This window comes from Chiloscyllium plagiosum, chromosome 6 (assembly GCF_004010195.1).
Source record: "Chiloscyllium plagiosum isolate BGI_BamShark_2017 chromosome 6, ASM401019v2, whole genome shotgun sequence".
In the NCBI taxonomy this organism is placed as follows: domain Eukaryota; kingdom Metazoa; phylum Chordata; class Chondrichthyes; order Orectolobiformes; family Hemiscylliidae; genus Chiloscyllium; species Chiloscyllium plagiosum.
The window spans coordinates 86,739,166-86,753,350 of NC_057715.1; the positions used below are offsets into that span (position 1 = coordinate 86,739,166).

At 40.2% G+C, this 14,185-nt stretch overlaps 1 protein-coding gene across 1 annotated transcript in view; it reads left to right on the forward strand.

The window, feature by feature from the left end:
* LOC122551064 (sister chromatid cohesion protein PDS5 homolog B-like) overlaps positions 1–14,185 on the forward strand; it is a 200,162-nt gene that overhangs the window by 23,237 nt on the left and 162,740 nt on the right. Inside the window, exons 2-3 of the mRNA XM_043692706.1 lie at positions 4,999–5,139; positions 13,317–13,432. Of these exons, the coding sequence (XP_043548641.1) occupies positions 4,999–5,139; positions 13,317–13,432 (257 nt within the window). The remainder of the gene's footprint in view (positions 1–4,998; positions 5,140–13,316; positions 13,433–14,185) is intronic.

The window sequence follows — 14,185 nt, forward strand, 5'->3', positions numbered from 1 at the left end:
CTAGCTGCTGTTGAGGCATAACCCCATTTTAAATAGCGTTAAGATCTTTATATCGCACTTACTGGAAGTGAATTTATGGAATGTGTGCATATTAATTTAAAAAATCTTGTAGCTGGTGCCTTGTTCAAAATAACTGTTGCACACTGCAAAGTTCTGTTCAGCAGTAGGATTACCATCATTGACTTTGTCTGCTGGGTGATTTTAAAATATTTGGTCTGTCGTTCTCTCTCATATCCTGCTTTTGAAGACACTAGCAAAACCATGCCTGACATGCAGTGCGTGCAACTTGAAAGATTTTCTGGAAACACTCAGTAGGTTGGAGAGAAAACAGTTAATGTTTCTGCTTCTGTGACCCTTCAGAACTGATTGAACGTAGAACAGTACAGCGCAGTCGAGGCCCTTCGACCCACTATGTTGTGCTGACCATTTATCTTAATCTGACCTCAACGTAACCTACAACCCCCTCAATTTACTGTCAGCCACGTGCTCGTCTAGGAGTTGCTTAAATGCCCCTAATTTCTCTGACTCTACTACTACTGCTGCTGCCAGTGGATTCCACATACCCAACACACAATCTGGGTAAAGAGCCGACCTCTGACATCTCCCCTATACCTTCCACCAATCAGCTTAAAATTATGACCCCTCATGACAGCCGTTTCTGTCCTGGGGAAAAGTCTCTGGCTATGTACTCTACCTACACCTTTCACTACCTTGTACACCTCTATCGTCACCCCTCTTCCGTTTTCTCTTCAGTGCGAAAAGCCCTAGTTCACTCAGTCTCTCTTCATAAGACAAGCCTTCCAATCCAGGTAGCATCCTGGTAAATTTCCTCTGCACCCCCTCTAAAGTATTTGCATCCTTCTTATAATGAGGCGACCAAATATTCCAAGTATGGTCTAACCAGCGTTTTATAGAGCTGCAGCAAAACCTCCTGGCTCTTAAACCCTCTGTTAATGAAAGCCAAAACACCATACACCTTCTTTAAAAACTCTATCAACATGGGTGGCAACTTTGAGGGATCTATGTGCTTGGTTCCCAAGATCCCGCTGTACCTCTGTGCTGCAAAGAATCCTGTCTTTAACCCTGTATTCAGCATTCAAATTCGACCTTCCAAAATGAATCACTTTTGCATTCGTCCAGGTTGAACTCCATCTGCTACTTCTCAGCCCAGCTCTGCATTTTGTCAATGTCTTGTTGTAGCCTGCAACAGCTCTTGACACTATCTACGACACCACTGACTTTTTTGTCATCGGCAAACTTACTAACCAACCCTTCCACTTCTTTATCGAAGTCATTTATAAAAACCTACAAAGAGCAGAGGCCCACGAACAGATCCCTACAGGATACCACTGGTCACCAACCTCCAGGCGAATATTTTCCATCCACTACCATTTGCTGTCTTCTTTCGGCTAACCAATTTTGTATCCAGACAGCCAAATTTCCCTGTATCCCAAACCTCCTAACTTTCTGAATGAGCCTACTGTACAGAACCTTATTCCACATTAAGAGCTTGTGCTCAAACATTGTCTCTCCTGCTCCTTGTATGCTGCGTGACCAACTGTGCTTTTCCAGCGCCAAACCTTTTGACTCTGATCTCCAGCATCTGCAGTCCTCACTTTCTCCAGCCTTATCAAATGCCTTACTGAAATCCATGTACACCACATCCACTGCTTGACCTTTTATCAACATGTCTTGTCGCATCCTCCAAGAACTCAATAAGATTTGAGGCATGACCTGCCCCTCACAAAGCCATGCTGACTATCTTTAATCAAACTGTTTTTCCAAATAGTCATAAATCCCATCTCTCCGAATCCTTTCCAGTACCTTTCTTACCACAGACTTAAGACTGACTGGTCTGTAATTCCCAGGGATTTCCCTATTCCCTTGCTTGAACAGAGGAACAGCGTTCGCTTCCCTCCAATCATCAAGTGCTATTCCTGTGGAGAGTGAGGATTTAAACATCATCGCCAGAGGCGCAGCAATCTCATTCCTTGCTTCCCATAGTAACCTTGGTCTGGCCTGGGGACTTATCTATATTGATGCTTCCCAGAATTTCCAGCACATCTTTCTCCATATCAATATCAATATATTCATGCCTATTAACCTGGTCCATAGTGTTCTCACGATCAACAAGCTCCCTTTCTCTAGTGAATACTGAAGCAAAAAACTAATTTAGGGCTTCCCCTACCTTTTTCAGATCTAGGCACAAGTGCCCACTAGTATTCCTGATCGACTCTACCCTCTCGCTGCTCATTCTTTTATTCCTCACATGTGCAGAATGCCTTTGGGTTTTCCCTAATCCTTCCCACCAAGGCTTTCTCGTGCCCCTTCCTAGCTCTCCTCAGTCCATTTTTGAGTTCTTTGCTAATTACCCTATAATCCTCTAAAGCTATGCCAAATCCTTGCTTCCTCAACTTTATGTAAGCATCGGAATTGTGATTGGTATAGATGCTGAAGATGAGAAGTGAGATGGAGCCCAGAGAGGAAAACAAGGATTTGGAATGTGAAGGACTGTAGGTGCTCTGTCACGATATATGTTCAAGATGGAAATTGATAGATTTATCATGACAAATAACACTTGGGGATGTGGAGATGTTGCAGCCAAGCAGTATTAATCAAGAGGATTGGCTAAGATTGGAGCAGCCTTGATAGGCTGAAAAGTCTATATTCCTGTTCCTATGCTCCTGTTTCCTACTTCTACCAACAATTGACAGTATTACCACCTACAATATGCAATGCAGCAATTTAGCAAGGCCTCTTCGAAACACCTTCCAACTGCATTGCTTCTGCCATCTGAAACAACATAGCCGCAGATGTTGTATTCCCATCCCTTAGTTTAAAATTCTCTGCCCGATGCTTTTAGTGTGCCCTTCTTTATTTCTGGTTGTTCTGCTGTAACATGCATTTTGTTAATGTGACTTTGCTATAATGCGGTTAACGAATTGGGAACACTGTTTCTAAAGCATGAACTTTTAAAGCGTGTGTTGGTTGTAATATGAATACATCACCAACACTTGAAGCACTGTTTATAAAGCGCAATTTTTCTATGACATGGGGTTGTACAAGAATGCAATTATCATGTTATAGAAGTACCATCTGTAATTCATAGGATGTAGTATCAATGGTGAGATCAGCTCCATCGATGGAAGGAAAGCAGAGTTGACGTTTCGAGTCTAGTGACCCGTCTTTAGACACTGATTCACAGAATCACTGGATTCAACATTACCACTGCTTTGTCTCCAACAGTGCTGCCAGACCTCCTGAGTTTTTCCAGCAATTTGTATTGTTGCTTTAGATTTCCAGCATTAGCAGTTCTTTGTTTTATTGCATCAGCAGAGAGTTAAGTATGTTTAAATACTGGTGATGTCTTGCATGGGAGTTATTCGTATTTCAGTTGAAGGCCAGTTTATCTATTTCTACTTTTTAGCCAATTTTTTTAGTCCATTTTTAATTGATGGTACTTTTACAGCTATCAGATCTTGACTCCGTTCTACTATATTTAGGTTGTAGTGCAAATTATGATTTGATGGGTTTTTTTCCGGCTTGGGCATTTTTGACTTGATTTTAAGTGGTGATATCAAGTTGTAAGACTGTGAGTGGAGGTGTTTGATTATAAGTACAATGGAAAGGTGAATCCATTTCTAATTAGAGGAGCTCGGCTTGCTGGAATGAATGACTTTCTTTTCATTCCTTTAAAAACAAAAAACTTTTTTCTTCATGCAGTGCAATCCAAATGTAAAATTGAGACACGTTGACTTAGTTTGTAGCACTGCTGAATTAGAAGTACAAGTTCCAGATTCAGTTGGGATGTCATGTTGCAGATGTACAGGACATTGGTTAGGCCATTGTTGGAATATTGCATGCAATTCTGGTCTCCTTCCTATTGGAAAGATCTTGTGAAACTTGAAAGGGTTCAGAAAAGATTTACAAGGATGTTGCCAGGGTTGGAGGATTTGAGAGGTAGGGAGAGGCTGAATCGGCTGGGGTTGTTTTCCCTGAAGCGTCGGAGGCTGACTGGTGACCTTTTATAGAGGTTTACAAAATTGAGGGGCATGGATAGGATAAATAGGCAGGTCTTTTTCCTGGGGTGGGGGAGTCCAGAACTAGAGGGCATAGGTTTAGGGTGAGAGGGGAAAGATATAAAAGGGACCGAAGGGGCAATGTTATCATGCAGAGGGTGGTACGTGTATGGAATGAGCTGCCAGAGGAAGTGGTGGAAGCTGGTACAATTGCAACATTTAAAAGGCATATGGATGGGTCTATGAATAGGAAGGGTTTAGACTGATATGGACCGGGTGCTGGCAGGTGGGACTAGATTGGGTTAGGATATCTGGTCGGCATAGTCATGTTGGACAGAAGAGTCTGTTTCCATGCTGTACTTCTCTATGACTCTATTTTATACAGGTCTTGAGATAATCCTAAGTGGTAGTTACAAGACTCCATGGTAGTATTTGAAAAGTAAAGAATAATCCATTCCTGTTCTGTCCAATATTCCTCTCTTCACAATAACTGCGAGGAAAAGTATCCATGTGATTTACGTTTTGGGAGCACTGGTTCTACATTTGACTGCATAACTGTAGTTGTCACCTCATCAAATACTAAATGTTGTAATATACTGGTATTTTGAAGTGCTGCAATAGTTTAATTTTTGAGTGTAGCAATGGATTTATGTAATTGTATTGGTTGTATGATGTTTTAGTTTGAGATCTCAAGTGTTCTGGTTCAGTTACGTCTTCAGCATTTGTAACTCCTGGAGTCCATTTGTGTTAAAGTGTGATTTGTGCGCAAAAATGTAACTTGCTGAGAATTCTGAGCTTGCCATATTAAAAAGCGAATAAGGAAAACAGTGTTTTTAATAGGCATTTAGTTATTGCTTGTTTGCTCATCAAACACTTCATTTTTCTGCACCACTCTATAACATGCATGTTTTCAGTCTGCGTGGTTAGAAAATTGATGTGAATTTCAAATCATTTTAAGTAACTTTATTTTTGTCAACAGTTTTTTAACCAGGTTTTAATGCTGGGAAAGACCTCCATCAGTGATCTATCAGAGCATGTGTTTGATCTGATCCTTGAGCTATACAATATTGACAGTCATCTGCTGCTTTCTGTGTTACCACAGTTGGAGTTTAAACTTAAGGTACAGTACATCTGTTAACTCTCTCTAGTTATATTTTGCTGAACTTTTGAAGTTACGTTGTTTTGTTTCATGTTCAGTATGATAACTAAAAGTACAATTGAGGTAATTATTATTTTTAGCAGTATGTTTAGTCGATCCTATAATTTCTGAAATTTTTATAGTATGCTTGAATATCTTGATAATTATACCATGTTTCTGTGCATAAATTAAAAATTTTCAATATTATTCTGTAAATGTATCCTAAACTGTTGTATTTTATTTTTTATCGACTTCTACATAATGCAGAACAACCTTGATTATGCAAATGAAGTGGGTGGGGAGTATTTTGTTTCAATAACTGATGAGGGTTCCTGTGACGGCAGCAATAGCAGGAACAGGGTCCCGTGGCAACCCTGTTCCTAATTCCGCCGCTACCGCATGCTGCCTGCTGTCGCTGTGCTTTCATTTAAATTTAATAACATTTTTACAGGACCTTGATCTTGTTAGGATAATCCGAAATTCACATAACTGATGTTGGAGGTCCGAGGTTGTTCTGTATTGTCTGCATAAAAATAAACGACTGGCATTCTTTTGTAACTAGAAAGGGTTGCTTCCACGAATAGAAAGTGGACGAGCTGGAGGTGAGAAGAGCACAGCAAGCCAGGCAGCACTGGAAAGTGGAAAAGTCTGAATTTTCGGGAATAAGCCTTCTTCAGGACTGGCGGTGCGGTTAGGGGAAATTGCAGATAGAGAGGGGGTAAGTTTATGAATGAGGACAGGAGCAGAGTGGTGAGGTGGTGATGGGTGAATACAGGTGGTAGGTACAACCTGGTAAGTTGATAGGAGAAATTAATCTGGTTGGTTGCTCGAAGGAGGGGTCAGTCGGGGGGGATGGAAGGGAGGAGCGGGGGGGTTGGAAGGGGAGTCAGGGAATGGGTGGGAAGGTTATTTGAGACTGTTGAGTCCCCCATGCTGCAGGCTGTCCAAAAGGACGATAAGGTGGTGTTCCTCCAACTTGTGGTCTGATTCACTGTGGCAGTGGAGGAGACCGAGGATGAACATGTCAGAGAGGGAGTGGGAGGGAGAATTGAAACGAGTGGTGACCGAGAGGGCAGGCTTGCCCTTGCATGCCTGGCTGAGATGCTCGGTGAAACACTTTCTTCGTTTCCATTTGGTCTCACCAGAGTAGAGAAGAACACATCGGAAGTGCCGGATACAGTAAACTAGGTTGGAGGAGAGGCAGGTGAACCTTTGTCTCACCTAAAAGGATGGTTTGGGATCCTCGCCAGATTTTTGTATCACATTTGCTACTACCACTTTTTATTCTATGATCTGGAACTTTCCTCGCGTTCATTGTGTGTCACTGCACCAGTGCTTTTTGGAAGTCCACGTTCCCAACAACTCTGTTCCTCTCAACTCATTGGTTAATTCGCAGAGTCTTTAATAGAATAGGTGAGGTTAGAAATGCGCTTGGTAGTTTCAAAAATCAAATATAAATCTTTGAGGAACGAGGGTTTTAGAATATTCACATTCATAGTCTAATAAGCTACAAGATGACAAAATCATACACCTTCATTACTGTATCACACTCAATATTTTTGTTTGCATGAAGGACAACTTCTTCATCATATCCTTTTTTTCTAGGGTGACCCGATGAATATGTCGCTTTTTCTGGAGTTAATTTTAACTTCTGCCGATCATTTGATACTTAACACCTTACTGTTTTGGATCTGCTATTTTTGATATCCTTTTTTTTTCCTTTTTTTCAATGCGGAAGAAGTGATTTCCAGGAGGTCTGATCAGACATCTGTGTAGTTTAATTTTTTAAAATTAATTTCCCCTCATTAACTGTCCTTTTTTTTTGTTTAAAAATGTGCTCAAATGTTTATTTTTCATAGCCCCATGACACAAGATTTTGATGTAGAGGTATATAGACCTCTTTGGTACATAATTAATTTTTTTTTCTGAAATCTGTTCAAAATGGCCTGTTGGACAGTAATGCCAATCACAGATTAACAAGTTTGCTCATTTCTGAAAAAAACCTTGACTGTTTCAGCTGTTTAAATATATATATTTCTTTTGCTGTGCTATAATTTTTTTTCTTTAGAACATAGAACAGTATAGCACAGCACAGGTCTGTTGACCCATTACGTTGTGCTAAGCATTAATCTCAATCGAAGATCAACCTAACCTGCACACCCCTCAAATTACAATGCTTGTTCAGCAGTCGCTTAAATGTCCCTCATGTCTCTAACTCTACTACTACTGCTCCCTGTGGATTCCACGTACCTACCGCATTCTCTGACATCTCCCCTGTACCTTCCTCCAATCAGCTTAAAATTATGACCCCTCATGACAGCCATTTCTGCCCTGGGGAAATGTCTCTGACGATCTACTCTACCTATGCCTCTCACTACCTTGTACACCTCTATCGTCACCCCTCTTCCGTTTTCTCTTCAGTGCGAAAAGCCTTAGTTCACTCAGTCTCTCTTCATAAGACAAGCCCTCCAATCCAGGCAGCATCCTGGTAAATGTCCTCTGCACCCCCTCTAAAGTATTTGCATCCTTCTTATAATGAGGCGACCAAATATTCCAAGTATGGTCTAACCAGCGTTTTATAGAGCTGCAGCAAAACCTCCTGGCTCTTAAACCCTCTGTTAATGAAAGCCAAAACACCATACACCTTCTTTAAAAACTCTATCAACATGGGTGGCAACTTTGAGGGATCTGTGTACGTGGTTCCCAAGATCCCGCTGTACCTCTGTGCTGCAAAGAATCCTGTCTTTAACCCTGTATTCAGCATTCAAATTCGACCTTCCAAAATGAATCACTTTGCATTTATCCAGGTTGAACTCCATCTGCCACTTCTCAGCCCAGCTCTGCATCTTGTCAATGTCTTGTTGTAGCCTGCAACAGTTCTTGACACTATCTATGACACCACTGACCTTTATGTCATCAGCACACTTCCGAACCAACCCTTCCACTTCTTTATCCAAGTCATTTATGAAAAACTACAAAAAGCAGAGGCCCACGAACAGAACTGGTCACCGACCTCCAGGCGAATACTTTCCATCCACTACCATTTGCTGTTTTCTTTCGGCCAGCCAATTTTGTATCCAGACAGACAAATTTCCCTGTCCCATACCACCTAACTCTTTGAATGAGTCTACCGTATGGAGCCTAACAAAATGTCTTACTGAAATCCATGTACACCACATATTCCATATACTTGTGATTGAGAATTCTAGTAGGTTCTTGCGATGGGGAGGTGGATACCAGTAAGATCTCTCTACTTATTTTGCTGTGTGCCCTTTGACTTTTGGCACAATTGCTTCCAAATTTGTTCATGAAATATGGACATCAATGGCAATAATTTATTGCCTAGCCCTAATTGCCCAGAAGTCCATTAAGAGTCCTCCACATTGCTATTGATCTGGAGTTACATATCTGCTCGACATGCAAGGATATCAGATTTCCTTTCAGGACATTAGAGTCTAATGGGTTTTTCTAGGAACAGTAGGAAAAAGTTTCACAGTAAGCCAGCTTTTTGATTCCATTTCATTGCTTAATTCAAAATACATAATCTGCCAAAGTGAGATTTGAACCCATGTCCGCAGAATATTATTCTGGGTTTTCTGCATTACTAATCCAGAGAGTAACTGGGTGGTTTTTGTCCAAACACTTTTTTTTTCGTTTGGATTTCACTCTGCAATTTCTTCAGATTATAATTTCAAATAATTAATTTCAAACAGTGAGACAAACAGTCGTACCTATGATAATAAGGAAAAGGCAAACACATAACCTCAACACCAAGGAGAGGGAAGCACTACAAAGAGCAGAGGCCCACGAACAGAACTGGTCACCGACCTCCAGGCGAATACTTTCCATCCACTACCATTTGCTGTTTTCTTTCGGCCAGCCAATTTTGTATCCAGACTAAGAAACGATAAGAACATAATCATACTACCAGCAGATAAAGCAGAATGACGGTCATCCTAGATAAATCTGATTACATCCAAAAAGCACAACAACTACTTGCAGATATCAACACCTACCAAAAGAAGGAATTTGACCCCACACCACAACTCACCAATAGGATAAATAACACACTAAGGAATCTACAAAAAAACGGACAGATAACCAGAGCTGACCTACAAAGAATGAAACCGGAAAGCAACAACACCCCCAGATTCTATGGATTACCTAAAGTACACAAACCAGACATCCCACACAGACCCATAGTATCACTGCCAGGGACACCATCATACAAACTGGCCAAAGAACTACAACAGAAACTGAAACACCTAGTCAGCGGATCCAAACACTCTAAACAATCAACACAGGAATTCTTGGACATCATCAGAAATATACACATAGACAAAGAAGAAAACATGATATCATTCGACGTGACGGCACTGTTCACCTCGATTGACAAAACCTTAGCCAGAGAAACAATAGCCAACCTACTGAACATACAGAACAGAAAACAGGACGCTGAACCTATCAACAAAGACGGCATACTCAAACTACTGGACTTGTGCCTCACAACACACTTCACATTCAACAACCAGATATACGAACAAATCAACGGAACACCCATGGGATCACCAATCTCGGGACTCATAGCAGAGGCAGGTATGCAAAGGTTAGAACAAACAGTCCTACCACAAATTCAACACAAACTCTGGGTCAGATATGTCGATGACACGTTCGTAATCATTAAAAACATGGAAATAGAAAAACACCATTTTGTTCGGATAATTGATTATTCGGTTAATTGATTAAATGACTTTCCTCTGGGGCTTGGAGTTTTCTGTTGTGGTTCTGTTCGCCGAGCTTGAAGTTTTTGTTGCAAACGTTTCGTCCCCTGGTTAGGCGACATCATCAGTGCTTGGGAGCCTCCTGCGAAGCGCTTCTTTGACGTTTCCTCCGGTGTTTCTCGTTGTCTGTCCCTGCCGCTTCCGGTTGTCAGTTTCTGCTGTCCGCTGTAGTCGTTGGTTTATTGGGTCCAGGTCGATGTGTTTGTTGATGGAGTTTGTGGATGAATGCCATGCCTCTAGGAATTCCCTGGCTGTTCTCTGTCTGGCTTGCCCTATGATAGTAGTGTTGTCCCAGTCGTATTCATGTTGCTTGTTGTCTGCGTGTGTGTGAATTTGACTGGGACAACACTACTATCATAGGGCAAGCCAGACAGAGAACAGCCAGGGAATTCCTAGAGGCATGGCATTCATCCACAAACTCCATCAACAAACACATCGACCTGGACCCAATATACCAACCACTACAGCGGACAGCTGAAACTGACAACCGGAAGCGGCAGGGACAGACCACTATAAACACCGGAGGAAACATCAAAGAAGCGCTTCGCAGGAGGCTCCCAAGCACTGATGATGTCGCCTAGCCAGGGGACGAAACGTTTGCAACAAAAACTTCCAGCTCGGCGAACAGAACCACAACAATTAATTTCACATTTGGAATACAGTTTGAATAAGTTTTGAACTGAAATTTTACATTCAAGGTTTCAGATGTATGGGTGTACTTGTATAGAAGCAGTTTAACTTTGTTCATGTCAAGACAATGGTTGAACTGGAAAAGCCTTTTCTATAGGAATTGAGCTATTGATTGTTTATAGTATTAAAATTGGTAAAGTAATTTGGAAATAATTTGAATATATTTTATGTCCAACTTCCCAAATTTTACAAACAAACTTGAGTGTTTTGCAAATAATGGTTTTGAATTCTAAAATTATATTCATGCAAGTATTTGCTCGTTCTTTCATCAATATGTGGATTTTTGGTATTCTTTAGCCCTGCAACTAAAACTTATAACATTTTTGTTTTAAGAAATAAAAGTAAGGATTTGGTGACAACCTGCATAGCTGTCTGATTTCTAAACAACTCTGGCATTTTATCTCCATCTTGAATGTTTAAATTCCTGTAGTCCCATAAGTTCTTGTTAGTTTTTTAGGTTTCTCGATATTGTCTTTTTCCTGTGCCCTCTTACAACTACTTTTACTGTTGGTATTACTTTCTTTCCTTTTTTACCAACCTACAGATTCCTGATGAGCTTGTTCATCTGTTCTGTTTTGCCTAAATTTTAAGCCAAGAATGTTTCCTTTCTTCCATTTATTGCTCTTTGTTTCCTGACAATTGTTTTTATTACTGATTTGTGTCTGGAACAATTTCAATGTTTTGCAGCACCCTACAGTGCTACAAAGCATTTAAAATTGTACTTGATCTGACAGAGATGTTAGACAGACTGACCTCAAAAGAATTCATTATTTTATGGGATGTTTTGAAGATAACATCAGGGCAAAATCCCAATCACTCATTGGGGTCAGCACAGAACTATTAAATGATAATGATGAATAAGTTAATTAAACTGGAGGTGTTTCAACAATTGTCAGTCTTTAAGCCTGACACCTCGACTACTTGTATTCTATCTCCAGAATTTCATTACTTGCATAATTGTCCACCCTTCTTAAACCTGGTACAGAACCCAAGCATCTTGCTTTTAGCTTAACCTCCAGTTCCTTTTTCCAAACTGGATTCCTTCATGGACCCTTATTTTCCCTCGAGGCCACTTCTTTCTCACATTGTGCAGTTTTAAAACATATTTTAGGCTGAGCTGCATCATCCCATTCTGAAAATGTGTTGCTGGAAAAGCGCAGCAGGTCACGCAGCATCCAAGGAGCAGGAGAATCGATGTTTCGGGCATGAGCCCTTCTTCAGGGCTGCGTGACCTGCTAAACGTTTCCAGCAACACATTTTCAGCTCTGATCTCCAGCATCTGCAGTCCTCACTTTCTCCTACATCATCCCATTATCTATCTAACCATAAGATGGATCACTTGTTCCTCAATCATTGTCCCCATAAAGCTCTTGACCAGTGGTCACCTTGTTAGCTATTACTATAACTGATTCCCTCTTCAGCCTTTCTATGTTTCTTGTAAATAATTATCCTGAATAAAACCAACCCCAACCCCAATTACTATACCATTTCGACTCTTCCTTTTCCCAAGTTCCTCAGTGTATTGTCATTTTCTACTGTGCCCAACTTGCTTAGAACTCCATATTTTAATTTCTCCATAGCTTCCTAGTACTGAACTACTCTAACTCAATTGTCAATAGCAGCCTGTTTGCAATGGTTTTGCTCCCAGGCTTTTATGTGGGGTCTCCCATAAACTGATCCTTTGGCACTTGTTCTCATTCATGAGTTACTACTCAATGACCTTATTCAAAACCAACTATATTTCTTTGCATGTATCCTGATAACACCTGGCTATACTCATCATACGTTTTATTATCCTCTGCACCTGTCAGTAAATTATCAGACATCCATTATTAGGCGAGTAGAAATGTTTTCTAACAAAACATTGAGAAAACCCAAGCCATTCTCTTCAGTCGCTGCCCCAAATAGAATTCCCTAGTTACCAACACCATCTCTCCCTGAAAATTAAGGCTGAAGCAAATGGTTCAAAACCCTGCTTACATATATCATGAAAATTTAGCCAGGTCTGTCATCACCAGAAGGGGATTTGGCTTCATCTAATAGTTATCTAACATTTAATCTGACGTTCAATTTGTGCTGTAAATGTAATGTAAATGCAAGTTTTGGAGTCTTTTTCTATCGTTTTTTTCTGAAATAAAGCTTAAATGGGATATACATTCAAAATAAGTACTGTTTTGAGTTTTGGAGGTCATTAAAATAGTTGTACATTTTCTTAACTCGAAGAAGCTGAAATTAATATGTTCAGAAAAAAACACACAAAGCTAACCTCGTTGTTAGGAGGTTGCGTAGGAAGTCACCAATTTGTGCACCACTGTGGCCAGGACTTTACCTGTCAAGAATTGTGGAAAATATTCGCACGCACCACCTGCAAATTTTTTTTTTCCTTTTGTAAATTAAGCCGATATATTTTTGAAAATTGTGTGCACATTTGATATGTTGTTACAGCAATCTCCCCTTTTTAAGGTGTTATGGTGTCATCAGTTACAAAAGGTGCAATTCACAACCTAAGAAATGTAATGTTTCACTTGCTTGTGGGACACCAATGTTGCTAGCAAAGCTTGAGAAATTAGAGATGAACTGTCTTTTTGAATTATTTGAAGTGAAGTTGGGATTTTTATATTTTATGAAATGCATGATAAATGAAGCTTGTATATGATTATTAATTCTCTTAACTTTCTTTTTCATTAGAGCAATGATAATGAAGAGCGCTTAGCGGTAGTTAAACTGCTAGCAAAAATGTTTGGAGCAAAAGATTCTGAGCTGGCATCACAGAACAAGCCACTGTGGCAGTGTTATTTGGGAAGGTAGGTTTGTCCTCTCTTTTTCCTTGCTCTCTTTGTTTCTTTCTCTCTTTCTTTCTCTTTGCGCTTCAGAAGTAATGTTAATTATAATGACCTTTGTACTTCCTGAAACACATGCAACACTTATTGTTGATTGCATTTCATATTTCATATACACTATAGTTTTGGGCATTGTGTTATGTTAGAGCTGAAGGAATCATGTAACACTGACGAATTGGAAATAGGCAGCTCATCAGCTGCATGCATGCACATTTCTAACCCCATGTTTAGGAATCCCTAAACCAGCTACTGTGAAATCTGCATCCATGTTGAAAGACCTTCTGGGCAGTTTAAAATGGTAAAAATCCTTACATGAGGTGTCTATTATTTTGTTTCATTACTATGTTAGGACGTCAGGAGAAGGTGTAATATTGTTTATGTAGCCTTGCATAATATGAATGAACTTGTAATTCACTATTGAAACCAAGATCTGCCACTAGAGTTTGGAATCTCTAGTCCAAGAAACACTTGCTTCCTCTTTTCTCTGTTCTTTCTCTCCTCCAAACCCTGACTTGGAATATTCATCTCTGTGCAGTCACGTACGTGACCAGAGTAGATTAAAGCATTGTCAAGATGGACAGCTGAATCATAAGCAGTATGGAGTGTACAAAATAACTTGGGAGAATATTTGAATTTATTGCCACTTTTTCTAACCATGTTCTTATGCTGAATCGTGATTCTGAGTCGGAAGTTCAGCATTTCAGCAATATCTGTTTG